The sequence below is a fragment of the Crinia signifera genome, chromosome 3 (genome assembly GCF_055691185.1).
Source record: "Crinia signifera chromosome 3, ASM5569118v1, whole genome shotgun sequence".
Lineage (NCBI taxonomy): Eukaryota > Metazoa > Chordata > Amphibia > Anura > Myobatrachidae > Crinia > Crinia signifera.
This window is the reverse complement of record NC_139219.1, coordinates 33,305,148-33,332,208: the sequence shown is the minus strand read 5'-3', so window position 1 is coordinate 33,332,208 and position 27,061 is coordinate 33,305,148. Positions and strand designations below refer to the sequence as shown.

Genomic DNA, 27,061 nt, shown 5'->3' with positions numbered 1-27,061 from the left:
AGACAAGGTACACTATTTTATTCTCCCACCACGCCCTAGTGGATGGTAGAGCATGAAATACCGCCTGTCGGCACATGTTGGCTCAAAAAACAGTGAAAAATGTCGACCATTTGACTGTCGACCTAGACATTGTCGAACTAATGACCTGTTGAACTAATGACCTGTCGAACTAATGACCTTTTGACCTAGAACTGTGTCGACCTTTTCCCATGTCGACCTAGACCCATGTCAACATTTTCCCATGTCAACCTAATGGTGTCAACCTAATGACTGTCGACCATCATGCTGTAGACCAAATGACTGCATCCCGTACAGACAGTACTTTAGCAGGGGAGTTACATTTTAAAGCATAATCATGGCAGCAATCTCCCAGAAGCAATGCTGTATTTTACAGGTACATAAGCACTTTTACAAGAGAACAACCAAGACCTGGGTTAACTAGTGACATATACTACTAGTTACTGTGTGCACTAATCATAATTTCTGGTTATAGTTATATCTACAGGTATGTTGTTTTCAACCATAGCAAGATTAGGGTGGAGGGGGGGGGGGGGCCCAGGGGATGCGGTACTATACCCCAGGGCCCCCTCTATCAGGGGGTCCCCTGCCTGGCCACTGTGACACAACTAGCTCTCCTGATTTATGTCCCAGTGTGTACTAGTGCCAATCATATATTAATAGGGAAGCATACCTCCCAACTTTGATGATCCCTGAAGAAGGAAAATTAAGGGGCGTGGTTAGCTGGAAAGGGGGTGTGGCCTATACTTGCATCTTCTCATGAGACCACGCCCCCATTTTGATGCTGTGGGGCATGGCCCAGAGGCTCTTTGAGCCTCTACTCATGCCCCCAGCCTGCGGGAATAGCACAGCGTTTATTCACCGCTGCTCAGCAGCTGACAGGTGGGACTCCCAACAGCCCCCCTGCCGTGGGACACTGCCTACTACGGGAGGGAAGTGGGAAAGTCCCCGAAAACCGGGACGTTCCCACAGTAATTGGGACCGTTGGGAGGTATGGGGAAGTCCAGGTAGGTGGCATTTTGACCTCCTGGAATGGGTCATGTTGGGAGGTATGCACAATCTTTTTCAAACACTCTCCCCCCTCAATGTCTGAAGAGCCCCAGGGCCCCCAAGCCTTAATCCAATCCTGTTTTAAATTATTGCAAATAATTCCTTGTATTAGACACACTTTATGGCGAGGAGAGCAGCAAAGTCCAAACAGTTCTGTAACTGCTGCACGATGTTGTGACATTATTTTCTAGATTTATTGCAGAAGCGACTAAAGTTATTGTATCACTATGTTTCTAACAATGGTGCCAATGGGAGAGAAAGAGAGGGAGAGAGAGATGGAGAGAGGGAGGGGATGCATTTACAATTGCTTTCACTTTTCTTAAACAACATGCCAGCAGTTGTGTTGAAACAGAAAATTATCCAGTAGCTCACTACACAGTGCCATATTTCTGCAAGTCTGTTTAACATTTTTTGCCACTTTTGTATCAATTAAAGAATCTGACATTTCAACTTAGTTTTTATGTCATGTACCTGTAATTAATGAATACATTGTATGTACTGACACATAGAATAAAACATACCTACAATGTTTTTTATTTATTTATTCCTAAATGGCACCAACCTTGAGAGATTATGAGAGCAGCTTCCTGCCTGCAAAATCAGTGTATGGAGAATAAACATATTGGGTGAGATTTAATAGGATGAGAGATTCAGAAAGTGAGAGATTTGGTAAGAAGTCTCCAATTTTTTTAAAGCAGCAATCATTTACACTGCAGAACCAGTTTGATTTTGCAGTATAAATGATTGCCGCTTTAAAAAACTGGAGATTTCTTACCAAATCTCTCACTTTCTGAGTCTCTCATCCTATTAAATCTCACCCATTGTGTCATTAAAGACAAACCCCGTAATTGATTCCATTAAGTTGAATGCTGAATATATCTCAGTATGTCCCCTGAGTGTGTATGGTATGGCCTTGTACGAGGCACATGTGCAGATCTGGGGGCTTTGATGTAGATCACAGCGTCCCAGTGTGATCAGAGGGTTTTATAGATGTCCGATGGACTTGGTTTCGGACGCAGCGGTGGATCACAAGAGCAGGCAGTTGTCATTAGTGTGCGGTCAGGAATCGGGTCCCTCTGTGTCTGGCCGCTGGCTGTGTACTGTCTCTGGTAGCGGAGGAGTAGTGTGCAGTCAGGAATCGGGTCCCTCTGTGTCTGGCCGCTGGCTGTGTACTGTCTCAGGTAGAGGAGGAGTAGTGTGCGGTCAGGAATCAGGTCCCTCTGTGTCTGGCCGCTGGCTGTGTGCTGTCTCCGGTAGCGGAGGAGTACTGTGCTGTCAGGAATCGGGTCCCTGTGTCTGGCCACTGGCTGTGTACTGTCTGTGGTAGTGGAGGAGCAGTGTGCGGTTAGGAATCGGGACCCTCTGTGTCTGGCCTCTGGCTGTGTACTGTCTCCGGTAGCGGAGGAGTAGTAAGTGGTCAGGAATCAGGTTCCTCTGTGTTTGGTCGGTGGCTGTGTACTGTCTCCGGTAGCGGAGGAGTAGTGTGCTGTCAGGAATGGGGTCCCTGTGTCTGGCCGCTGGCTGTGTACTGTCTCTGGTAGCGGAGGAACAGTGTGCAGTCAGGAATCGGACCCCTCTGTGTCTGGCCGCTGGCTGAGTACTGTCTCTGGTAGCGGAGGAGTAGTGTGTGGTCAGGAATCGGGCCCCTCTGTGTCTGGCCGCTGGCTGAGTACTGTCTCTGGTAGCGGAGGAGTAGTGTGCGGTCCGGAATCGGGTCCCTCTGTGTCTGGTCACTGGCTGCGTGCTGTTTCCGGTACCGGAGGAGTAGTGTGCAGTCAGGAATCAGGCCCCTTTGTGTCTGGCCGCTGGCTGTGTACTGTCTCTGGTAGTGGAGGAGCAGTGTGCGGTCAGGAATCAGGTCCCTCTGTGTCTGGCCACTGGCTGTGTACTGTCTCTGGTAGCGGAGGAGTAGTGTGTGGTCAGGAATCGGGCCCATCTGTGTCTGGCCGCTGGCTGTGTACTGTATCCGCTAGCAGAAGAGCAGTGTGTGGTCCGGAATCTGGTCCCTCTGTGTCTGGCCGCTGGCTGTGTACTGTCTCCGGTAGCGGAGGAATAGTGTGCGGTCAGGAATCGGGTCCCTCTATGTCTGGCTGCTGGCTGTGTACTGTCTCCGGTAGCGGAGGAGCAGTGTACGGTCAGGAATCAGGTCCCTCGGTGTCTGGCCGCTGGCTGTGTACTGTCTCCGGTGGCGGAGGAGCAGTGTGCGGTCAGAAATCGGGTCCCTCTGTGTCTGGCCGCTGGCTGTGTACTGTCTCTGGAAGTGGGGGAGTATTTTGCGGTCAGGAATCGGGTCCCTCTGTGTCTGGCCGCTGGCTGTGTACTGTCTCCGGTAGCAGAAGAGTAGTGTGCAGTCCGGAATCGGGTCCCTCTGTGTCTGGCCGCTGGCTGTGTACTGTCTCCGGTAGCAGAAGAGTAGTGTGCGGTCAGGAATCGGGTCCCTCTGTGTCTGGCCGCTGGCTGTGTACTGTCTCCGGTAGCAGAAGAGTAGTGTGCGGTCAGGAATCGGGTCCCTCTGTGTCTGGCTGCTGGCTGTGTACTGTCTCTGGTAGTAGAGGAGTAGTGTGCGGTCAGGAATCGGGTTCCTCTGTGTCTGGCCACTGTCTGTGTACTGTCTCCAGTAGTGGAGGAGTAGTGTGCTGTCAGGAATCGGGTCCCTGTGTATGGCTGCTGGCTGTGTACTGTCTCTGGAAGTGGGGGAGTAGTGTGCGGTCAGGAATCGGGTCCCTCTGTGTCTGGCCGCTGGCTGTGTACTGTCTCCGGTAGCAGAAGAGTAGTGTGCAGTCAGGAATCGGGTCCCTCTGTGTCTGGCCGCTGGCTGTGTACTGTCTCCGGTAGCAGAAGAGTAGTGTGCGGTCAGGAATCGGGTCCCTCTGTGTCTGGCCGCTGGCTGTGTACTGTCTCCGGTAGCAGAAGAGTAGTGTGCGGTCAGGAATCGGGTCCCTCTGTGTCTGGCCGCTGGCTGTGTACTGTCTCCGGTAGCAGAAGAGTAGTGTGCAGTCGGGAATCGGGTCCCTCTGTGTCTGGCCGCTGGCTGTGTACTGTCTCCGGTAGCAGAAGAGTAGTGTGCAGTCCGGAATCGGGTCCCTCTGTGTCTGGCTGCTGGCTGTGTACTGTCTCCGGTAGCAGAAGAGTAGTGTGCAGTCCGGAATCAGGTCTTTATGTGTCTGCCCGCTGGCTGTGTACTGTCTCCGGTAGCAGAAGAGTAGTGTGCAGTCCGGAATCGGGTCCCTCTGTGTCTGGCCGCTGGCTGTGTGCTGTCTCTGGTAGTAGAAGAGTAGTGTGCGGTCAGGAATCAGGTCTTTATGTGTCTGCCCGCTGGCTGTGTACTGTCTCCGGTAGCAGAAGAGTAGTGTGCGGTCAGGAATCGGGTCCCTCTGTGTCTGGCCGCTGGCTGTGTACTGTCTCTGTTAGCGGAGGAGCAGTGTGCGGTCAGGAATCGGGTCCCTCTGTGTCTGGCCGCTGGCTGTGTACTGTCTCCGGGGTTCCCACTAACGCATGTAGGATTAATGCGGCTAGTTCCTCCACCCGTGCCAGCGCGGGGCAGATGACAGCTGATGTCTAAGGGCAGCGTGGGTAGCTCCCAGTGGATTTCTGGTCAGGCAAAGGCAAGAGGTGATGACGACACTGCTAACAGAATCCGAAGTGACGCAACATGGTTAGTTTTCACGGAAAAGGGAGAATTCTTCCACCATTACCAATCTTATTTTCATGTACCCCCAACTGGTCTGCTCCTTACCCCAGGGGTGCACATATGGCAGGTTGGAAACTGCTGCACTGGAACATAAAATAATGGTGCCCATACACGCTACGCTTTTTTGGTCCTATTTGATTTGATTTGATTTTGACTATACAAGTTTTTTCTTGCAGTATGCAATCCTTTCCAATTGGATTGGATGCAATTTGTACTTTGATGCGTCCGATGAGCTCAGATGCGATTTGATTTGATCATATTTTAACCTATTTTTTTATTGCAAGTTCAAGAACTTTATTTCTGCTAATGTCCACATAATTAAAACAATAAATAAAGTTGTTTTAAACGTTTTGTATCTAGAAAAAAATGCTCCTGAGGTAAAGGATATAAGGGAGAGCTGTGTGATTATGTACGGGGCGGCGTGCTTTCCTACCCGGGGGCCTCTCCCAGTGCTGCGGCTCACCTTACTGCCGGAAGTGCTGGGAGCTCCTTCTCCTCCGCGTGACAGCCTGGCGCGGAAGAGAAGAGGTGACTGGCAGCGGGTGGGGGCGTGCCAATAATCGCATCGCTTCGCATCGCACTATACTACAAAAGTGCATGCGATTCTATGCGATACAGTACAAAAAGGATGTGCCTGCACATCCTTTTTGTACTTTACTATACCGGGCTCCCGGGGACGCGCATTGCGTCGGATCTGAACGCGGCAGACACTTAACACGCCGCGATTATCGTATATGCGATGCGTTTTGTACTTAAAAAGTACAAAACGCATACGATAATCGTAGCGTGTATGGGCACCATAAGAATAGTGGGTACTTATGTATTATCTGGGCGCCCCATTTTGGAATCAAATCGCATCGCATGCGATATAGTGCATGCGATGCGATTTTCAATTTTAAAGAGCTGATTTTTTATTATATACTCACCCATGGGTGCTTAGTATGTGAAATCACCCCCCATATTGCATATTGGACCTTTTCATACCCCCACTATCCAACTACGCATGGAGTCGATTTTATATAGTGTGGCGAGCGTAGCGAACCACCGAGCCCGAAGCGTGGCGGGACACTGATTATTGCATATTGCATATTATTCCATATGTATTACGCCTCCCCTTGGGGGGCTCGCTGCGCTCGCCATGCTTCGGGCTAGGAGGTTCGCTACGCTCGCCACACTATATGAAATCAACTCCATGCGTAGTTGGATAGTGGGGGTATGAAAAGGTCCAATATGGAGATTTCACATACTAAGCACCCATGGGTGAGTATACAATCAAAAATCGGCTCTTTAAAATTGAAAATCGCATTGCATCGCATGGCTTAAGTAGTGGCATGCGATTCCAAAATCGGGAGCCCAGATAATACATAAGTACCGAAAAGTGCTATCTTGACATATGCAGTACACAGGGGCTGGCTGGCAACTTTCAGCCTGGGGGGCAACACATGCAAGTGGCCCACCACCATCACCATCGTTTCACCACCCTACCCTCTCCCCTCTATCTAGTATGCAGCAATTATTAAACAATCATTCCCCCACACACACCCGAAATGGGTACAGCGCGCGCTGAAGGCGCACTGCAAAATTTTACACTGTTATGCCCATTACACATAATGCCACACACCGTAATGCCCATTGCACATAAAGCCAACACCGTAATGCCTATTAAACATAATGTCACACACCGTAATGCCAATTAAACATAATGCCACACACCGTAATGCCAATTAAACATATATTTGCCTGCTTTAACCCATGGAGTACCACTGTTTCTTCATTACATACATACACATGTATATGAATATCTAAATGTATAAGTCTTATTTAGAGTACAGGCAGTTTTTTCTAGCAGGGTCAGCCCATATTTTAGAAATATATATATACACTTGTCTCTGTGCACTGCTGCAGGAAGTGGCCTCTACCCGGTGCAGCAGGCAGCAGGAGAGCCACGCGGTGTGATCCGGGCGGGACAAAGGACCTGGCTTATGGCAGGGCAGGTGACTGCAGGCAGTGCCACAGATGGTTGGGACGCTATCCGATGTCCGGGGAGGGAGTAGCTGCAGCTTCCAGCCTGTCACTTGTCTACGGTTCCAGCAAGTCGCAGATAACTGTGCCTGCCGTGACCCTGCGCCCCCGTGGAGATGGCTCCCCCCCGCTGCCGCTAGGACTGCGTGTGCGGACCCATACTTACGCCACTGCTGGCCGCGCTGTCATCCAGGCTCTGACAGACACTAGAGGTACAGCAGTACCTCTAGTGTCTGTCTCCTCCAAGGCTGCGGCCATTTTTGGAGGGGCCGTCACCATACATGGAGGTCTGTGTGCGGCAGGACCCGAAGATGGCAGGAGCAGGGCTGTGCAAGATGCACACAGCCAGTCCTGGCCCAGCCACTTCATACCGGCCCGGGGGGGCATGTGGCACCCTGCCCCCCCGGGCCCAGCCCGCCCTTGGCAGTACAATTGAACAGGGCTGGCAATAACATTTGTCAGCTGCCTAGGGCTCCAGGATCTGGGGGATGGGGGGGGGGGGTCGCCACCAAGTATGCCTACCACAAAACTAAGGATGCCTATAAGGAATACATCCTTGTTGTACTTACTGCAGGTGGCAGCTGTAAAACTTATTAGACACCACTTCCACGCTTTTATTTAAGGGGTTGGAAAGTGGGTATTGGTGGCAGTGGGGGGTCTGGGGGTGCAATGATTCAAAGTTTTACCTGGGGTCCTGAGTAAAGTATACGCAATATATAAAATAACTCTAACAGGGGCTACCGTCAGTTTCAGGTGGCGGTAGCTATGTGGGACAATATCGGGAAGGCTTTGCACTTATTGGTAATTAGATTTCTATGGGTGGATGCAGCTGCTGGGGGGAAGTAAGGGATCACAGCAAGTATCTGCTGCAGTCTCCCCCTCATACATGGGGAAGGTGGGGCTGTAGGGAGGGAGGGTGCAGGTGTGTGCTTTGTCAGATGACAGCACAGGGAGGTCCCCCAGCATAAAGTGTTAGCTGCATGTGTGTTATTTGAATACATTTGGGGCTTGATTCTAGTTCCCTCAGAATGGGGCGAATTTGGCGAATGTTTTTTCGTTACACATCTCTTTGCATGTTAAAGAGGGGAATCGCGGCGGCGGAGGGTGGGCACTTGGATGGACAGCGTCTCTGATGCTCGCTAAGCTGCGATCCTCACGGTTTACTGAGCCAACCTGAATCACCCCTTTGGGCTGTAAACAGCTTCTTTGCTGTGAATAGCGACTATAAAAAATCGGAATGATCGGAAATCTTGATAAATAATAACTGGGCCGCTGCCAGCCAAAGGTAACTGAATACACAGACGTTGGGGTTTGGATGGGACAATACTAGTAGTGAACATTACAGACGGATAAACAGGACCCTCTGCTCTGTGTGTGCACATTATAAACTGTAAAGTCTGAAGGTGACTCTTGAGTCTTACATAAATAATCCGTGTCCTGTTCGTCGCCTGCTAACTTGTGCTAAGTGTTCCAGCACACAAGCGTCCAGGGAGGCTCCAGCCCTTCCTTCCAGGCACTTCCTTCCTTATTCACTATTACTGGGCTGGACAGGGCTGGGGGCTTATAAAGTTAGCTATAAACGGTGCTTCTCTCCTCTGTCAGCGGACTCTGCAGATCTACAGAGCAGCGGTATCAGCTACCTGTCACCCCTCTGCCTGACTGCCAGCTACATACAGGGGCATGATGACGCTGCTGCTGCTCCCCATGCTTTGCGCTGCGCTCCTCTCTGCGCACTTGGCGCATCTGGCGCCGCTGAATGAGCTGACATCGGAGTTTGTGTGTCTGGATCAGGCCTGTTACTCCGTATCCTGGACCAGCAGGCGCTTTCCCAGGGCAAGTAAGTCCTGCAGTGACATCCAGGGACACTTGATGACAGTGACAAACTCTGTACAAGCCGATGCCATCGCCTTACTTATGGCCAAAGTGGAGAAAGCTGACGCCAGAGTGTGGATAGGGCTGGAGCAGCCTTATAAGGACAGATGCACAGACCCACTGCAGCCCCTGAGGGGATTCACCTGGGTGACAGGGGGCAGCAACACCGATTACAGCAACTGGAAGGATGGAGCGCAGAAATGCGGTGCGCTCTGCGTCACTGTGCGCAAAGATGGGACCTGGGAGGAAAGTGACTGCGAGTACAAAGCTGATGGCTACTTGTGCGAGATCAGTTCTTTATCTCCATGTAACGCACTGAGTATACCTGCAGGCTACAATGTCACCTATTACCACACATCCCTTGGTCATAGTGGGGGTCCTGTGTTCCCCCGTGGAACCAATGCAGTCATTTCCACCTTCCAGGACACTCTCTTCTGCCAAGATAAAGGTGCCAGTGTTGGGGTATGGAGCAGTGATACCCCCACAGCCTGGACTTGCCTGATTGAGAATGGGGGCTGTGAACATGAATGTGTGGACTCATCTGGCACCCCAGAGTGTCAGTGCCCCCCAGGATCACAGCTCAAAGCAGATAACAGAGCCTGTTCCACTCCCTGTGACCCCAGCCCCTGTAGCCAGCACTGCGTCCCACTCACAGAGCCCCCTGGCTTCTTCTGTATGTGCTCTGAGGGCTACAGCCTGGCAGATGATAAGACAACATGTCAGGACATTGATGACTGCGCCATTGACCCCAATATCTGTGAAAGCCATTGCACCAATACTATTGGGAGCTTTGTCTGCAGCTGCAAACCTGGGTTTGAGATGGTGAATAAGGATTGCCAGGACATTGATGAGTGTCTCACCAGTATGTGTGAGCAGGACTGTGAGAATTACCCGGGTGGCTTCAGATGTGAGTGCAGGAAAGGATTTATCATTAATGAAAGCAATCCTAATAAATGCAAGAGGTTCTGCAACACATCCTCCTGCGAGGCTGAATGTGAAGATGTGAGTAATAATGACAAGTGCCAGTGCCCAGATGGATACATAGCGGAGAAGAGTGATGCTGGGGACTCCATTTGTACTGATGTAGATGAGTGCATTGAAGACCACTGTGAGTGGTCCTGTACCAATCTGTTTGGGTCATACCAATGCACTTGCCCAGAGGGATACATTGTCCAGGGTGCGTCATGTGCTCCTTCTGAAATCAGACCGTCCATGCCATCCCCATCACCCACCTACAGTCTGCAGCCGGCCATGCTGCTGGGAATATGCATCGCAGTTATATCCATGTTAACCGTCCTGATAGCGATCCTGTGCCACATGCTGAGGAAGCACTACATGGAGCAGCATGCCTTGGACTATAAGTGTAAAAACAGTGAGAAGGATGTAGTGCTGCGGCAGGTGAAATCAGATCCCTGGGGAAAACTGTAGTGTCTGGCATGCCATGGTCGGATAGCAACCCCAAAACTATACTGTACCCAATTCTGCGCACAGGTACAGTGATTATAGCGTCAGTCCATGGGCATTAAGTGGCCACTTTGAAAACTGCGACTGCTGTAGTCTGGGGTCCTTGGAATATACTGCTGCAGTCTGGGGTCCTTGGAGTATATACTGCTGTAGTCTGGGGTCCTTGGAGAATTTACTGCTGTAGTCTGGGGTCCTTGGAGTATATACTGCTGTAGTCTGGGGTCCTTGGAGAATATACTGCTGTAGTCTGGGGTCCTTGGAGAATATACTGGTGTAGTCTGGGGTCCTTGGAGTATATACTGCTGTAGTCTGGGGTCCTTGGAGTATATACTGCTGTAGTCTGGGGTCCTTGGAGAATATACTGCTGTAGTCTGGGGTCCTTGGAGTATATACAGATGTAGTCTGGGGTCACCGGAGTATATACAGATGTAGTCTGGGGTCACCGGAGTATATACTGGTGTAATATAAGCTCTTTGTGTGAAGATATTGAAAACCTAACTACCCACTGTATGCATTTCCAAAGGCAGTATATATATATATATATATATATATATATATATATATATATATATATATATGTTGTTTTTATTTTTTGTAAATAACATATAAAGGTTATGTTGTAAATCTGTTATTAGAGTGATAATCCTACCATGTAAAGCTTTTACACACACACACACACACTCACACACACACACACACGCACGCACACACACACACACACTTGCAGAATTTAAAGGCAGCATAATCAATTATCAGGTGCCCATTTATCAATTATCTCATTTCCAATGCAATCTGGGCGGATCCTAGATCTGGGATGTATCATCCCTTTGCTTGCAGGGACAGGGCATCCGAAAGGAGGCAGTCCCTGCGATTCGCTCAGCCGGAAACCGGGGGGGGGGGGTGGGGGTGGGGGTGGGGGGGGGGATCTGCGCTGACCCCCCCTCCGACCCCTCTGAGTGCACTCAGCAGTGTGATCCCGTAGCCATAGGCTACAATGGGCAATCGCCATCTCAGAATGTCGATATCCCAGGGATACAAAGCTGGGCTGCCCAATGTTGATATACCGGCAACTTCAAATCCCCATAGAAACCTATGGGGCAAGCAGCGATGCAGGGGGGGGGGGGGTGTCACAGTAGGGATCAGAGATTCCTGCTGTGGTCCCCATTTGGCACATTTCAGTAATACTAAATATGGTTTGATAAATGCAGCCCTAAAGGACTTGTACAGGTTTAGAACTAATCTCGTTATGATGTGCAAATATTCCAAAATACAGAACATCCAAAATACTGGATGGACCAGTGCTATCACAATAGAGGTAAGGCGGTGTGTGTGTGGGGGGGGGGGGGGGGGGGAGGGGGGTTTGCAGGCCACTCCTAGGTCTCTGCTGAGGAGTGACACGAAATTGCCACCTCCTCCTCTGTGACAGGAGCCAGTTGCACTGTAACATTACACGCAGCACTCCTCTTCTATCACAGTGTAGGAGCCAGTTGCACTGTAACATTACGTGCAGCACTCCTCTTCTATCACAGTGTAGGAGCCAGTTGCACTGTAACATTACATGCAGCACTCCTCTTCTATCACAGTGTAGGAGCCAGTTGCACTGTAACATTACGTGCAGCACTCCTCTTCTATCACAGTGTAGGAGCCAGTTGCACTGTAACATTACGTGCAGCACTCCTCTTCTATCACAGTGTAGGAGCCAGTTGCACTGTAACATTACGTGCAGCACTCCTCTTCTATCACAGTGTAGGAGCCAGATGCACTGTAACATTACATGCAGCACTCCTCTTCTATCACAGTGTAGGAGCCAGTTGCACTGTAACATTACACGCAGCACTCCTCTTCTATCACAGTGTAGGAGCCAGTTGCACTGTAACATTACACGCAGCACTCCTCTTCTATCACAGTGTAGGAGCCAGTTGCACTGTAACATTACGTGCAGCACTCCTCTTCTATCACAGTGTAGGAGCCAGTTGCACTGTAACATTACGTGCAGCACTCCTCTTCTATCACAGTGTAGGAGCCAGTTGCACTGTAACATTACGTGCAGCACTCCTCTCCTATCACAGTGTAGGAGCCAGTTGCACTGTAACATTACATGCAGCACTCCTCTCCTATCACAGTGTAGGAGCCAGTTGCACTGTAACATTACACGCAGCACTCCTCTTCTATCACAGTGTAAGAGCCAGTTGCACTGTAACATTACACGCAGCACTCCTCTTCTATCACAGTGTAGGAGCCAGTTGCACTGTAACATTACACGCAGCACTCCTCTTCTATCACAGTGTTGGAGCCAGCACTGCAAAGAGACAGGGGTGCATTTACTAAGATGGGCGTTCTATTGAAGGTGAGATATTGCCCATAGCAGCCAATCAGATTCTACTTATATTTTAGGACCTTCTAGAACAGTGGTTCTCAACCTCGGTCCTCGGGACCCCCCAACAGTGCAACTTTTCCAGGTCCCCACACAGAATCACAGGTGACATAATTAGCCCCACCTGTGGATCTTTTAAAAAGCGTCAGTGAATAATGAGTGCATCTGCCGGGTGACCTGGAAAACGTGCACTGTTGGGGGGGTCCTGAGGACTGAGGTTAAGAACCACTGCTCTAGAAGATAATGGATAGAATGTGATTGGTTGCTATGTACAACACCCCATCTTCAATAGAACTCACATCTTTGTTTATTTACCCCACGGTCTCATTTTTTATGAGCGTCTGTGGAATCTTTCATCCACAGTGTGTGTCACCAGGGTTAGTGACACTACGGTGCTGGTCACTTTGGCATTTTGGACTTGGACGACTAAACCTGTGTTTTTTTGCTTTGAAGTTATGAGCAGCCGGTGTGTGCCAAAATAGCTGTGTATATTATACCCCTTTCACACTGCACTTGTTAAACGGTATATTGCCTTTTTTATCCCATTTTAAAACATTTTAGGCTGCAGTGGGAAAGCTCCAGAGTTGATTTACCGGTTAAAGATAAACAGTGTTTCAAAACATTAAAAAAGCAGAGTCCTACACGTTTCAGAGCCGTTTTTTATGCAGTGAGAATGGCTCTGACACGGTATTTAGTAGAAAACAGCATATTACAGACCTGTGATAGGCTGGCTCCTGCATTCTGCCTTGAAACGTGTTCAGGGGATTAAACGGGTTGACTGATGTGAATTGTACTTAAACGGTATTTAAAACGGTAATCTACTGCAATGTGAAGGCTGAAGCTGGTTTCACATTGCAAAAACCTGCTTTCAACCCGTTTTTGCAAACGTGTCTTAAAACTGGTCAAAAGCCAGTTAAACCCCTTTCATATTGCATGTTGTAAAGGTATATTGCAGTTTCAATACTGTTTTTGTACCTTCAGATTCAACCCGTTTCACCCATAGAAAGCCATACAATGTCATTTTAAATGTTTTTTTTTTCCTGCTTGTGGGCGGGGATCAAGTGTGGTTATCATTTGTAGCAAATACCGTTTCTGAGCTGTTCAGACTGCAGGGAAAACGGCTCAGAAACGTGTAGGATCCTGCTTTTAACACGTTTCAAAATACCGGTATTTTGTAACCGGTAAATTGATTGTGGAGCTTTCATATTGCAGCTGGTACCATTTTAAAGCAGTTAAAAATCGGCAATATGCCGTGTTAAAACTGCAATGTGAAAGGGGCTTGAGACCCATTTTAAATACCGTTTGAAAAATACCGGTTTTTAAAACGTTTTGTCAGTGTGAAAGCGGTATATATGGAGTATTGCCAAAAATACTTTTTATTTATTTGTGTTTCATGATAAATGACTTTTCCAGTTCATAATATGAATACTCTTTCAGACTACTACATGCATTAGGTGTAAATACTATCGCATAGTGTTTATCATTAATTCAGTCTTAAAAAGCTCCTTCTTTAATAACTTAGTGTAAATATTTCTGTTGTTTCCAATAGCAACATTTGGTTTCATATTCTGAATTGTGCTACAATAAAATGCAGTTTGTACTTTACATTTACAGGGGTTTTGTGGGTGCCCAAACTCAATAAGCACCCACCGGAACTATTCAATTGTGCCACCCCCCGGTGGATATAAATGCTTTGGGTGCACACACACATTAATACCAGGTTACCAGCAGCTAAACCCATCTAAAGTCCAGGTTAAGGCACTTAAATTCCAGTTCAATGTGAGCCCAAATGGAGCAACAATTGAATTGCTCTGTTTGGTGCCATCTAGTGGCCCATGTGATGAACAACAATTGAATTGCCCATATTGTGTTAATAATTGTACAATCTGTACAAAAGTATGAATGTGCTACAGTATAACCCACAACAAGCAAATGATATTAGCTATGATTAAACTTTCAGCTCTAAATGTTACACAGTCAAATGCATCTTATTGGTTAATGTGAACATTGCTTTACTTGCATTATACATTTTTTTTTAGATGTGTTCTCTTTTGTTCTTGATATAAAGCCTGCTGGGTAGAGATGAGCAATGCTGTTACTGTTACCAGTGGAAATGTCATTTGGGGGGGGGGGGTCTTCTTTTGCGCTGTTATTTCACAATTTGCTGAATATATGATGGCGGCCCATGCATATACACTAACAGTGATAAGAAATGAAGGGGGCTATGTACTAAAGTGTAATAAAGTACCAGCCTATCAGCTCCTACCTGCCATGTTACAGGCTGTGTTTTAAAAATGAGTGAGTTGCTGGTTGGTTGGTACTTTGGGGGTTATTCAGACCTGATCGCAGAGGCGCATTTTTTTTAGCACATGGACAAAATCATGTTGCACTGCAGGTGGGGCAGATGTAATACATGCAGAGGTAGCTACTGTAGCTTTGGGCGGGGTGTTTTCAAACTGAAATCTGAATTGCAGTGTAAAAATAAAGCAGCCAGTACTTACCCTGCACAGAAACAAAATAACTCGAAATCTTATCTCTGCACATGTTACATCTGCCCTCCTGCAGTGCAGCATGGTTTTGCTAAAAAAAAAAAAAGGGGGGGGGGGGGGGGCTTTGCGGTCAGGTCTGAACAACCCGCCCACTTTAACTTTTATGAATGTTGCTACTGAGAAATCTGTAAGATGCCAACGGAAATATTTTTTTTTTTCTTTTTTTATAAATATTGTGCTTATTTGTGAATAATAATTTATTTTAGATACCTTGTAAAATCTTATATTTTGGATGGGGATAAATAAAGTTGAATATTCTTAAAAAATGTGTGGACATTTACATTTGCAATTTTATATGTAAAGAAAAAAGCAAAGGGGGTGAATAATAATGTATTATAAGGGTAAATGATGTTTATTGTAGCAGATAAATATGACATGCGCACCCACATGTAGGCAGATGTAACATGTGCAGAGTGAATTAGATTTGGGTGGCGTTTTACTTCAAAGTGAGATCTATATTGCAGGGTAAAAATAAAGCAGCCAGTATTTCCCCTGCACAGAAACAAAATAACTCACCCAAATCTAATTCTCTCTGCACAAGTTACATCTGCCCCACCTGCAGTGCACATGGTTTTGTCCATTTGAGAAGAAATTTGCCTTTACGAGTGAACCAGAATAAGGGCCATTGAGTACCGACATGTGCCGACATGCCCTACCATCCACTAGGGCGCGGTGGAAGAATAAAATAGTGTGCCGAGCACAACGAGGCCCCGTGCCTGAAGCATCGCTAGTGGATGCGGTGCACTTCAAACTGTGTCCATGTCGACTGTGTCGACAATCGGGTAAAAAAACTGTGAAAAACCCCATGTCGACCTTTTGACTGTCAAACTAGACACTGACGACCTAATGCTTGTGTCAACCTTTTTGAATGTCAACCTTTTTACATGTCAAGCTTTTTGTAGGTCGACCTTTTTGCTTGTCGATCTTCTTGTTTGCCGACCTAATGGTGTCCACCTAATGGTTGTCTACCTTTTTGCTGTACACCCCTTGTCCCAGTTCCCAGAAATGTATCCAGTTGCTCACTACACTGTGCCATATTTCTGCAAGTCTGTATCAATTAAAGAATCAGATGTTTCGACTTAGTTTGTATGTCACGTACCTGTAGTTAATTAATACATTGTATGTACTGACACATAGAATAAAACATACCTACAAGGATAGATAGAATTGTTTTTTATTTATTTATTCTTGAATAGCATCAACCTTGAGAGATCATGAGAACAGCTTTTTGCCTGCAAAATCAGTGTATGGAGAATAAACATACTGTGTCATTAAAGACAAACCCCGTAATTGATTCCATTAAGTTGAATGCTGAGTATATCTCAGTATGTCCCCTGAGTGTGAATTGTATGGCCTTGTATGATGCACATGTGCAGATCTGGGGCTTCGATGTACAAAAGATCACAGCGTCCCAGGTGAGTTGGCCCCATTTTCTGGACATGATGAAGCCAGTGGCTGTGTCCTTGGAGCCTGATTTTGACAGATATCCTGAGTAATCAGAGGGTTTTTTAAATGTCCAGTGGTCTTGCGTTCGGACGCGATGGTGAATCGCAAGAGCAGGCAGTTGGCAATTAGTTTAAAAAAAGTTGCCTGTTGCATATTTGAGCAAAACCACTACATGAAAATGTTTTTTTTTTTTTAGGCAGGGGGTCTCCCTACTGTGGTGCTTCTAGCACAGCCTGACCTGTTTCTCAGTGCTGGGATACAGACCAGACTGTGCTAAGAGCACTAAAGAGCAACAATATGTAAAACATTAAACAAATCTTCATGGCTTCAGGTCCAGTGTCAAGATGGACAGTTAGAAGTGAAATGTGTTGTAGGCAATGATCATATTTAGATAATAGTACATTGTTTTTTGTTGGGAAGGTTCCCGGTTGATTTCCTGAATTTACTTTAAAAATTCTCAGTAAAGTTCATAAAGTTCTTTAACTCCAAATAACAAGTTGGATATATGAACCTTTATCTGCTCTGTGGCTTCCTGCTTGCCTCTGATTCCCTACTTCTATCATAATTCCACAGTTGCCAACATTTTAAAATAGTTTTCAGTGACACTGAGCCGGAGCTTATGACCTGTGATACATAAATAGTAGAAAATTGGACTTTTTATGTTACCTTTACACCAATTCTGAGGGCTAAAAGTAAAAGTAAGGGAATGATCGTATTTTTGCCAAACATGTTTTACAAAGTCTACTTTACAATAATCTCTTATGTATTTGGCTACATCTGTCACTCAAAGTGTGTGAGTGTGGCTGTAACGCTGGGTTGAGCCTCTGACTCACATGACTGACTCACATGACAGAGAAACAGCCCAGTGAGCCCACAGTGCCAGACACCCTCTGCCTCCCCATGTTGCCCAGCTACTCCACAGCCACCAGACGAGCGCCCGTACCCCCTTGCCCCCCCCGCGACCACCCCCCTCCCCCGATTCGCGCCCCCGCGACCCCCCTCTCCTGTTATTTGCGGCACCCACCCCCTCCCACGATTCGCGCTCCCCCCTGCGACCACCCCCTCCCACAATTCGCGCCCCCCCCGCGACCCCCCCTCGGCAAAACACCCCCGCACGATTCGCGGCACCCCCCCCTGTGACCACCCCCTCCTGCGATTCGCGGAACACCCCCCCTCCCACGATTCGCGCCACCCTCCCCCCCTCCCGCAATTCGTGGCACCCCCCGCAACACCCCCCCTCCCGCTGTGTACTGTCTCTGGTAGCGGAGGAGTAGTGTGCGGTCAGGAATCGGGCCCCTCTGTCTCTGGCCGCTGGCTGTGTACTGCCTCCGGTAGTGGAGGAGCAGTGTGCGGTCAGGAATCAGGTCCCTCTGTGTCTGGCCGCTGGCTGTGTACTGTCTCTAGTAGCGGAGGAGCAGTGTGCGGTCAGGAATCAGGTCCCTCTGTGTCTGGCCGCTGGCTGTGTACTGTCTCTAGTAGCGGAGGAGTAGTGTGCGGTCAGGAATCAGGTCTCTCTGTGTCTGGCCGCTGGCTGTGTACTGTCTCTGGTAGCGGAGGAGCAGTGTACGGTCAGGAATCAGGTCTCTCTGTGTCTGGCCGCTGGCTGTGTACTGTCTCTGGTAGCGGAGGAGCAGTGTGCGGTCAGGAATTAGGTCCCTCTGTGTCTGGCCGCTGGCTGTATACTGTCTCTGGTAGTGGAGGAGTAGTGTGTGGTCAGGAATCAGGTCCCTCTGTGTCTGGCCACTGGCTGTGTACTGTCTCTGGTAGCGGAGGAGTAGTGTGCGGTCAGGAATCAGGTCTCTCTGTGTCTGGCCGCTGGCTGTGTACTGTCTCTGGTAGCGGAGGAGTAGTGTGCGGTCAGGAATCAGGTCTCTCTGTGTCTGGCCACTGGCTGTGTACTGTCTCTGGTAGCGGAGGATTAGTGTGCGGTCAGGAATCAGGTCTCTCTGTGTCTGGCCGCTGGCTGTGTACTGTCTTTGGTAGCGGAGGAGCAGTGTGCGGTCAGGAATCAGGTCCCTCTGTGTCTGGCCGCTGGCTGTATACTGTCTCTGTTAGCGGAGGAGTAGTGTGCGGTCAGGAATCAGGTCCCTCTTTGGGGGAGATTCTCTAAGAATCTCCACCCCCCTTCGCCTCTCTTCACATTTATAATTAACCCTTTGTATTCTGCGTAATGGTTTCACCCTTCCTCCCTGAGTGGCAGCAGTACTCGCTGGAAACCGCTATCCGAGGGAGTGGTGGAGACATTGCTCCCCACAGAGCAAACCAGCACACAATCACAGCTACACCCTGAATGGAAACAATGCCACAAATACAAACAATTGAAAGTTAGGTGTATGCTGCGTTTCCTTCAGCGAGGCCTTTGTCAGTGGAACAGCATATTCCTTAACATAGCGAGAAGCGGCGTAGGAAGGAAAACATATCATGTCAGCGAAAGTTCATATACTGAGAATAAATTCTGCCTGGGGTGAAGGGTCAGCACACTTCCAGCAAGAACAATGAGTTTGGCAAGATTGAGTCCAACTTCTAGCAACACAAGTGACAATTCATAGCCACAACCCCCAGATCCTCCTCACACCCGGGACTCACCCAACACAATACAGAGGTCAAGTTCCTCCTAAATGCGGTCACAAAGAGATACTGTAAGGTTACCATCTATATGACATGTAGTTCCCCTTTTAATGCTGACACACATGTATTTAATATGCGCATAGGGAATCTCTAGTCATACTGCCCACATTGCAAAAACCTGCTTTCAACCCGGTTTTGTAAACGTGTCTTAAAACGGGTCAAAAGTCAGTTAAACCCCTTTCATATTGCATGTTGTACAGGTATATTGCAGTTACAATACCATTTTTGTACCTTCAGATTCAACCCGTTTCACCCATAGAAATCCATACAATGTCAATTTAAATGTTTTTTTTTTCCTGCTTGTGGGCGGGGATCATGCAGGGAGATAACCTATGACCCTTGTGTGGTTATCATTTGTAGCAAATACCGTTTCTGAGCTGTTCAGACTGCAGGAAAAACGGCTCAGAAACGTGTAGGATCCTGCTTTTAACACGTTTCAAAATACCGGTATTTTGTAACCGGTAAATTGATTGTGGAGCTTTCACATTGCAGCTGTACCTGTTTTAAAGCAGTTAAAAATCTGCAATATGCCGTGTTAAAACTGCAATGTGAAAGGGGCTTTGTACAGCTGCAGGGCTTAAAGTGTTTCTGGAGAGGTGGGGGAATCTCCATTCCATCTGCCACCTTATTACCCCTCCTCCCCTCCCCCCATTAGGCAGAGCCAGGGCCGGTGGTACCCTTATGCAAATTATAATGCTTTTCTGCTAGATTTACTGTGCCAGAGCCAAAGCAGAGCTGATCTAGTTCCACCTCACCATTAGAGGTGGTGGAACTCAGTTCCACCCCGTTCCCTCCCACTTTAACCCCTGTACAGCTGGCATGGAGGATCTAATGCTTGTGGTGTGTGATGGAGACTTTGACTTTAGGCTGCCCAGCTGGCATTGTAGCACAATGTACATAAAGTATTGGTTCCATCAGTAGGTTACATTGGCACAGCCACCTGGCAGTCACCTTAAGAAGGTTACCCCCCCACAGCACATCAGGACGGGTGATAGATAACAAGCATGGGATAAATTAGGCCTGCATTTTATTCCTTGGCTGTCACCTGAAAACTCAATCCAACAATGTTGTAGTGTTGCTCTCCATATACTGTACTTGGAACTATGCCACATTTGCATTGGCATTCTGTGAATGCAGGCTGTGCCCATTTTCCTGCCAGTTCTGCATTGCCCTCAATGTATATCTCCTATGCAGACGCCCAGACCATTAATCAAAGCGTCACTTGATATGTCAGCATTTATTATGCCTCTTAGCCACTTACAATTTGCTTCTCTAATTATATCATGGAAACAAATCACAGAGGAATCATCCGCTGTTATAATTATTGTAACCATGGAGTCACATAAATAAATACATTCTAAGTTTTTACACAATGGAGGTGATTCAGGTTCACTCGCAAAGCACATTTGGGCCCTTATTCTGGTCCGTTCGCAGCAGGGCTGCGTTCGCTCTGGGGCCGATGTTTTCTTACTACGCATGTGCATTTCTGCGCATGTGCATACACAGGGTGCGTGCACCCACGGCGGACAGACTGTTTGCTGCGTGCACACGCGCACCCAGGACAGCAGGCAGGGGGCGGTTTGAAGCACAAACCCCACCCAAATCTAACTCTCTCTGCACAAGTTAAATCTGCCCCACCTGCAGTGCACATGGTTTTGTCCATTTGAGATGGATTTTGCCTTTGCGAGTGAACCAGAATAAGGGCCATTATGTATTGCATGCGATCCCATTGCGTAAAGTGCAATAGTGCATATCAGAAGCCTTCAGCAAGCAGTCTGACTGGCCAGCCCATAACCTCACAGCATATTATTAAAGGGGCAGCACTAAGTATACAGTGTGTGCGTACAGTACGTACACACACATAAGCGTGCACACATACACTCACACATACACACAGTACACACACAAATGTTTTGCACCAAGAAATATTTGTTGTCTTAAAAATATAAAACAATGTATTGACTGGCATACATGGACATATTATTCTACAACCGTTTTCACATTATCATTATTTATTGCATAATCCATATTTGTATTTACACTGTATCTATATTAAAGCTGGCCATACATCTACAGATCGATTGTTAGATTGGGCTGCTTGGAACAAAATCCTGGTAACGGATGAGAGCAAATGACAGTTGGCCATTTGCTTTGACATGCTGGAAAACTGCCAAAACTGTCATTCAGACATTACCAGGTTTTTTGTTCTAATGGGCCCCATACATCAGCAATCACAATTAATGGTTTTCCAGATCCAGTGATTTTTTTGCCCAGATAAATTGATTCTACAATCTATTTGACTTGCCCACACATTACAGATTTATTTCAGTGATCGGCAGATTTTCCCATCTAAAGATTGCATCTTCATATCTGGAAAGTGCCCATACATCACCTCAATCGATTGTCATCAGATGTTACTTCTTTTCATAATTTAAATAGAAGAAGAAGATGAAACGGGAATGCCCACACATATAAAAAACAACCGCAGATAATACCAGATTTATTAAACATGTTAAAAAAATCTGATTCAGCAATTGATTGGCGATCCTTATTAATTGTTGATTGGGATCGCCAAAAGGGGGAGCCCAGACATTAAAGATTAATTGTGACAATCATCTCCAGATCTGAGGATTGTTACAATTAATTGCTGATGTATGGGGCCCATAACCAGCCCAATCTGACAATCGATCTGTAGATGTATGGCACCCTTTACACTGTATATTTTTAGATTTACAATGTATCTATTTATTTTTACACTGTATCTATTTAGATTTACACTGTATCTATTTAGATTCACACTGTATCTATTTATATTTACAATGTTTTTATTTAGATTTACATGATCTATTTAGATTCACACTGTATCTATTTATATTTACACTCTATTTAGATTCACACTGTATCTATTTATATGTACACTGCATCTATTTAGATTCACACTGCATCTATTTAGATTTGCAGTGTATCTAATACTCCAGAACATTGAAGATTTCCCAAATAGTTTCCATGAACAGAAAACCATACTTTATTTTCCAGACAATTGCAAACCAATTAAATGATGCTAAAACCACCCCGAGAGCTCGTTAGTGTAATTGCCATGCAGACCACGGCGCTAGCCTGTTGCCGTCTGTCTGGCCAACAAGGGAAGGAATTGAGATTCTGGACACGCATTAGACTGATTTGCATGAGAATTCCTATAAGCGCTGTTCTGCAGCACATGTATACAGTGTGGACCGTTACTCGCACGCACAGGAGAGCAGTCTGAACAGCTTCGTGCGATTTATATTCCATCAGCGCTGTTCCCTATTGTAGTGCACTATTTTCTGTCCAATAAGCATAACAGGCTGTGTACTGTATTTAAATAAATAGATGTCTAGAGAGAGATCTATATATATATATATATATATATATATATATATATATATATATATATATATATATATATATATATATATATCGATCTATCTATCTATCTACAGTATCTATATAGATATATTCAGTATAGAGAGAGAGAGAGAGAGAGAAAGAGAGAGAGAGAAAGATCTATATATAGATAGATAGAAATATCTATCTATATAGATCTATATATAAAATATAGATATAGCTATATATGGATATAAGATAGATGGTAGATGGATAGATCAATAGATCGATAGGTCTACATAAAGATATAAAGATAGATAGATGAATAGATAGATAGATAGATAGATAGATAGATAGATAGATAGAAAGATGGATATATGGTAGAGAGAGAGAGAGAGAGAGAGAGAGAGAGAGAGATAGATAGAAATAGATAGATGGATAAAAAGATAGATAGATGGATAAATAGATAGATAGATAGAAATAGATAGATGGATAAAATTAGATCGATGGATAGATAGATAGATAGATAGATAGATAGATAGATAGATAGATAGATCTGAAATGAAACATCCCCAGCCCTAAAACAGTTAAGTTAAGATAGATGGATAGAAAGATAGATAGATAGATAGATAGATAGATAGATAGATAGATAGATCTGAAATGAAACATCCCCAGCCCTAAAACAGTTAAGTGAACACACACGAGTCCTCCCAGCAGAAGAGGATCAGTAGGAGCCTGGTGCACCGCCCATCCACACCCTTCCCAAATCCCCCTCCTATCCCATTCTGCACTTTCACTGATGATGATTTACTAATAAGATTCCAGATACTGACTATGAACCGTGTCCCGGTCACAGCCCAAGCTGTTCAGCAATCTGTGAGTGTTGCAGGCAGATCATCATCATCCCCAGCGGCTCCAGCCCTTCCTTCCAGGCACTTCCTTCCTTCCTCCCTTCTCCTGGGCTGTAGGGAGGGCTGCGAGCATATAAAGTTGGGCACAAACTTCGAGAAATGACACAGACCTCTTTGTGCGGACACATGAGGACTTCTGGCTGGGATACTTGCACTTTCCTAATTACCAGCCTCCCCCGGCCTGACTGCCAGCACCGTGCTCTGCTCTTGGCCGCACACAGGGACATGATGACGCTGCTGCTGCTCCCCGTGGTCTGCGCTGCGCTCCTCTCTGCGCACTTGGCGCATCTGGCGCCGCTGGATGAGCTGACATCGGAGTTTGTGTGTCTGGGGCAGGCCTGTTACTCCGTATCCTGGACGAGTAAACGGTTTGCCAAAGCCAGTAAGTCCTGCAGTGACATCCAGGGACACTTGATGACAGTGACAAACTCTGTACAAGCCGATGCCATCGCGTCCCTTATGGCCAAAGTGGAGAAAGCTGATGCCAGAGTGTGGATAGGGCTGGAGCAGCCTTATAAGAACAGATGCACAGACCCACTGCAGCCCCTGAGGGGATTCACCTGGTGACAGGGGGCAGCTACACCGATTACAGCAACTGGAAGGATGGAGCGCAGAAATGCGGTGCGCTCTGCGTCACTGTGCGCAAAGATGGGACCTGGGAGGAAAGTGACTGCGAGTACAAAGCTGATGGCTACTTGTGTGAGATCAGTTCTTCATCTCCATGTAACGCACTGAGTATACCTGCAGGCTACAATGTCACCTATTACCACACATCCCTTGGTCATAGTGAGGGTCCTGTGTTCCCCCGTGGAACCAATGCAGTCATTTCCACCTTCCAGGACACTCTCCTCTGCCAAGATAAAGGTGCCAGTGTTGGGGTATGGAGCAGTGATACCCCCACAGCCTGGACTTGCCTGATTGAGAATGGGGGCTGTGAACATGAATGTGTGGACACATCTGGCACCCCAGAGTGCCAGTGCCCCCCAGGATCACAGCTCAAAGCAGATAAAAGAGCCTGTTCCACTCCCTGTGACCCCAGCCCCTGTAGCCAGTTCTGCGTCCCACTCACAGAGCCCCTGGCTTCTTCTGTATGTGCTCTGAGGGCTACAGCCTGGCAGATGATAACACAACATGTGAGGACATTGATGACTGTGCCATTGACCCCAATATCTGTGAAAGCCATTGCACCAATACCATTGGGAGCTTTGTCTGCAGCTGCAAACCTGGGTTTGAGATGGTGGATGAGTGTGACAACCCAGAAGAGTGTCGGTCAGAGTGCCAGGACATTGATGAGTGTATAAACCCAGCCACCCTCTGTGAGCATGGCTGCGAGAATTACCCAGGTGGCTACAGGTGTGTCTGCGATGAAGGTTTTGTCATTGACGAGAAAAGGCCAAACAAATGCAAACGCTTCTGCAACACCTCATTCTGCGAGGCCGAGTGCGATGTCAACCACAAGGACAAGTGCCAGTGCCCAGAAGGCTACATAGTGGATGAAAATGACGAAGGTGACCCAATTTGTACTGATGTGGATGAGTGTGATTCTGTGGCCTGTGACGGGTCTTGTAAGAATTTGTTTGGATCATACGAATGTGTTTGCCCAGTGGGCTACACTGCCCAAAACACCAAATGCATTCCTCCAGAGGATGAAGGTTCAGGTGGGCCTGGAGCGTCTCCTGAAGTCCCTCCATCTCCATCCACCCCTCCAGACATCCATAGCCTACAGCCAGCCATGCTGTTGGGGATCTGCATTGGAATTATATCCATGTTGACTGTCCTTATAGCAATCCTGTGCCACATGTTGAGAAAGCAGAGCCTAGAACAGAAGGCCTTGGACTATAAGTGTAAGAACACTGAGAAAGATGTCATCCTCCAGCAAGTAAAGACAGAACCACAAAGGACACTTTAGTGCCAACCGTGGAGATGTATCACACCTAGCAGAGGATTAGAGTAAAGAAATAAAGTATCAAACCATCAGAAACTAACGGCCATGGAACAGGCTGCGTTTGAAAAATGACAGTTAAGAGTTGGCTGGTTGTTACTTTATCTCTGTCAACGTTATCGTTTTTTAAGGCTTGATACAGCTTCCCCATTGTGAATACCACCCCCCCCCCCTTCCCTCCCAACCAGAGTGCAGCCCATTCTACAGAGTTAAGACTATTATACATAGTCTGGGACTATTAACTGTGAAGGCAAGTACACTGGGGTCACTGGCTACTCAGAGAGGGGTAATCTGGGGTCCTTAATATATCACCTCTGTATATCACATGTGCTGACCTGTAAATAACAGTACTGGGTTACCTTTTCCTTGTGTAGTTATAGATACTGATGTAAATAAATTACGAATGCAGTTTAAAATCTGAGGGATATGGTACACTAGGTGACATTATAATCTAATGAGATAAAGTCATCTTCAATCAGTAACACATATGTTGTGTGGGAAGCCACAGCTCTGTGTTATAGGTTCAGCAATTTAGAAAGGAATGATATAGTATTTTCGGTAGATCCCAAATTTTTTTTCTAATTTATTCTTTCACAGTCACAGTTCAATCAGTAAAAAGCCCATAAACAATATGGGAATCATTTGAAAATCTGAAAATCTGAAGGTGGCTGCCTACAGTACTTGGAGGTCCAGGTTATAATCCCTAAGGATTCTAAGGATTGATATAAACAGTAATGGATTGCTACTATTTTAGTTTAGGAACAATAGCACTATATGGAGTATTCTGTAAAGTTTTCGGAAAGTTTGATTTGGTCTTTTACCCGGAAACAAGTAAAACCCCTATTTAAATTGCATTAAAACCCCAGTTTATTGCTAGGTTGAGGTGCGGGGTGAAAACACCAATCTTAATAACCGGGGTTGACCAACCTGGCAATTCGACGTGGGTTATAAGAAGGGTTAAGCCTGGGTCGCCCTATGTGAAATCCGACCCGGCATTGCGATCTGAAAGCAGTATAAGTAATGTCATGCACTTTGTTTAGTAATGTTAAGAAAAGTAAATATACTGTATACTGTACTTACATTGCTCAGCGGTGCTCCTCTGCACTAAACCTACAAGCCATTTGTTCATTAATGCAATTTATATAAAGATCTTTTAATTTTTTTCTAGTGCAAACGTGATAAAAAAACCCCAGCTTGTTATGGTTTTAGTACAGACTTGTACTCAATGCAAGGTAAGTAATGTTAGTAATTCGCCATCACTCACTCACTGAGTCTTGACCACAGTAATATGAAACAGAAGTATTATTTTTGTTCTCTCCAATATCAGTATTACTGTTTAAACTATCTAAATAATTCAGCTTTTGAAGTTACCTACTATAATCCATGAATTGTAGCTTAGTGTAATAAGCATTCAGGGTGATCAGTAGCAAATTGCTGCCAACTCAATGCTCCAAGTCACCCAGACCCATCTACATAAATACTGATCTGGATATTTGCTGGGTTGCACGGAGATCTTTGTGTGCCAAACACTATCAGGGACTCTGGTTATAATGCACTTACTACATGTGAATAGTTATTTATTATGAAGACCTTGTACAGCTATGTACAGTGTGGATGTGGAACATTGTATTTGCTTTGGAAAATTGTGACAATTTCAGTTCAATAAATGGTTTGTGATTTGATGTCATTGATTAGGAGCTATTACTTGTGAAATCGAATGCAGGTCTTCAT

General features: G+C 46.5%; 1 protein-coding gene across 1 annotated transcript; it reads left to right on the top strand.

Annotated features, from left to right (window-relative positions):
• The first annotated feature begins 8,344 nt into the window (after positions 1-8,344).
• LOC146062858 (uncharacterized) lies at positions 8,345-27,012 on the top strand. Its single transcript, XM_083174865.1, is given in 5 exon segments — positions 8,345-10,080; positions 12,945-12,957; positions 23,446-23,950; positions 23,953-24,455; positions 24,458-27,012. Coding segments are annotated over 5 exon segments (3,480 nt in total). The 5' UTR covers positions 8,345-8,461; the 3' UTR covers positions 25,298-27,012.
• The last annotated feature ends 49 nt before the right edge of the window (positions 27,013-27,061 follow it).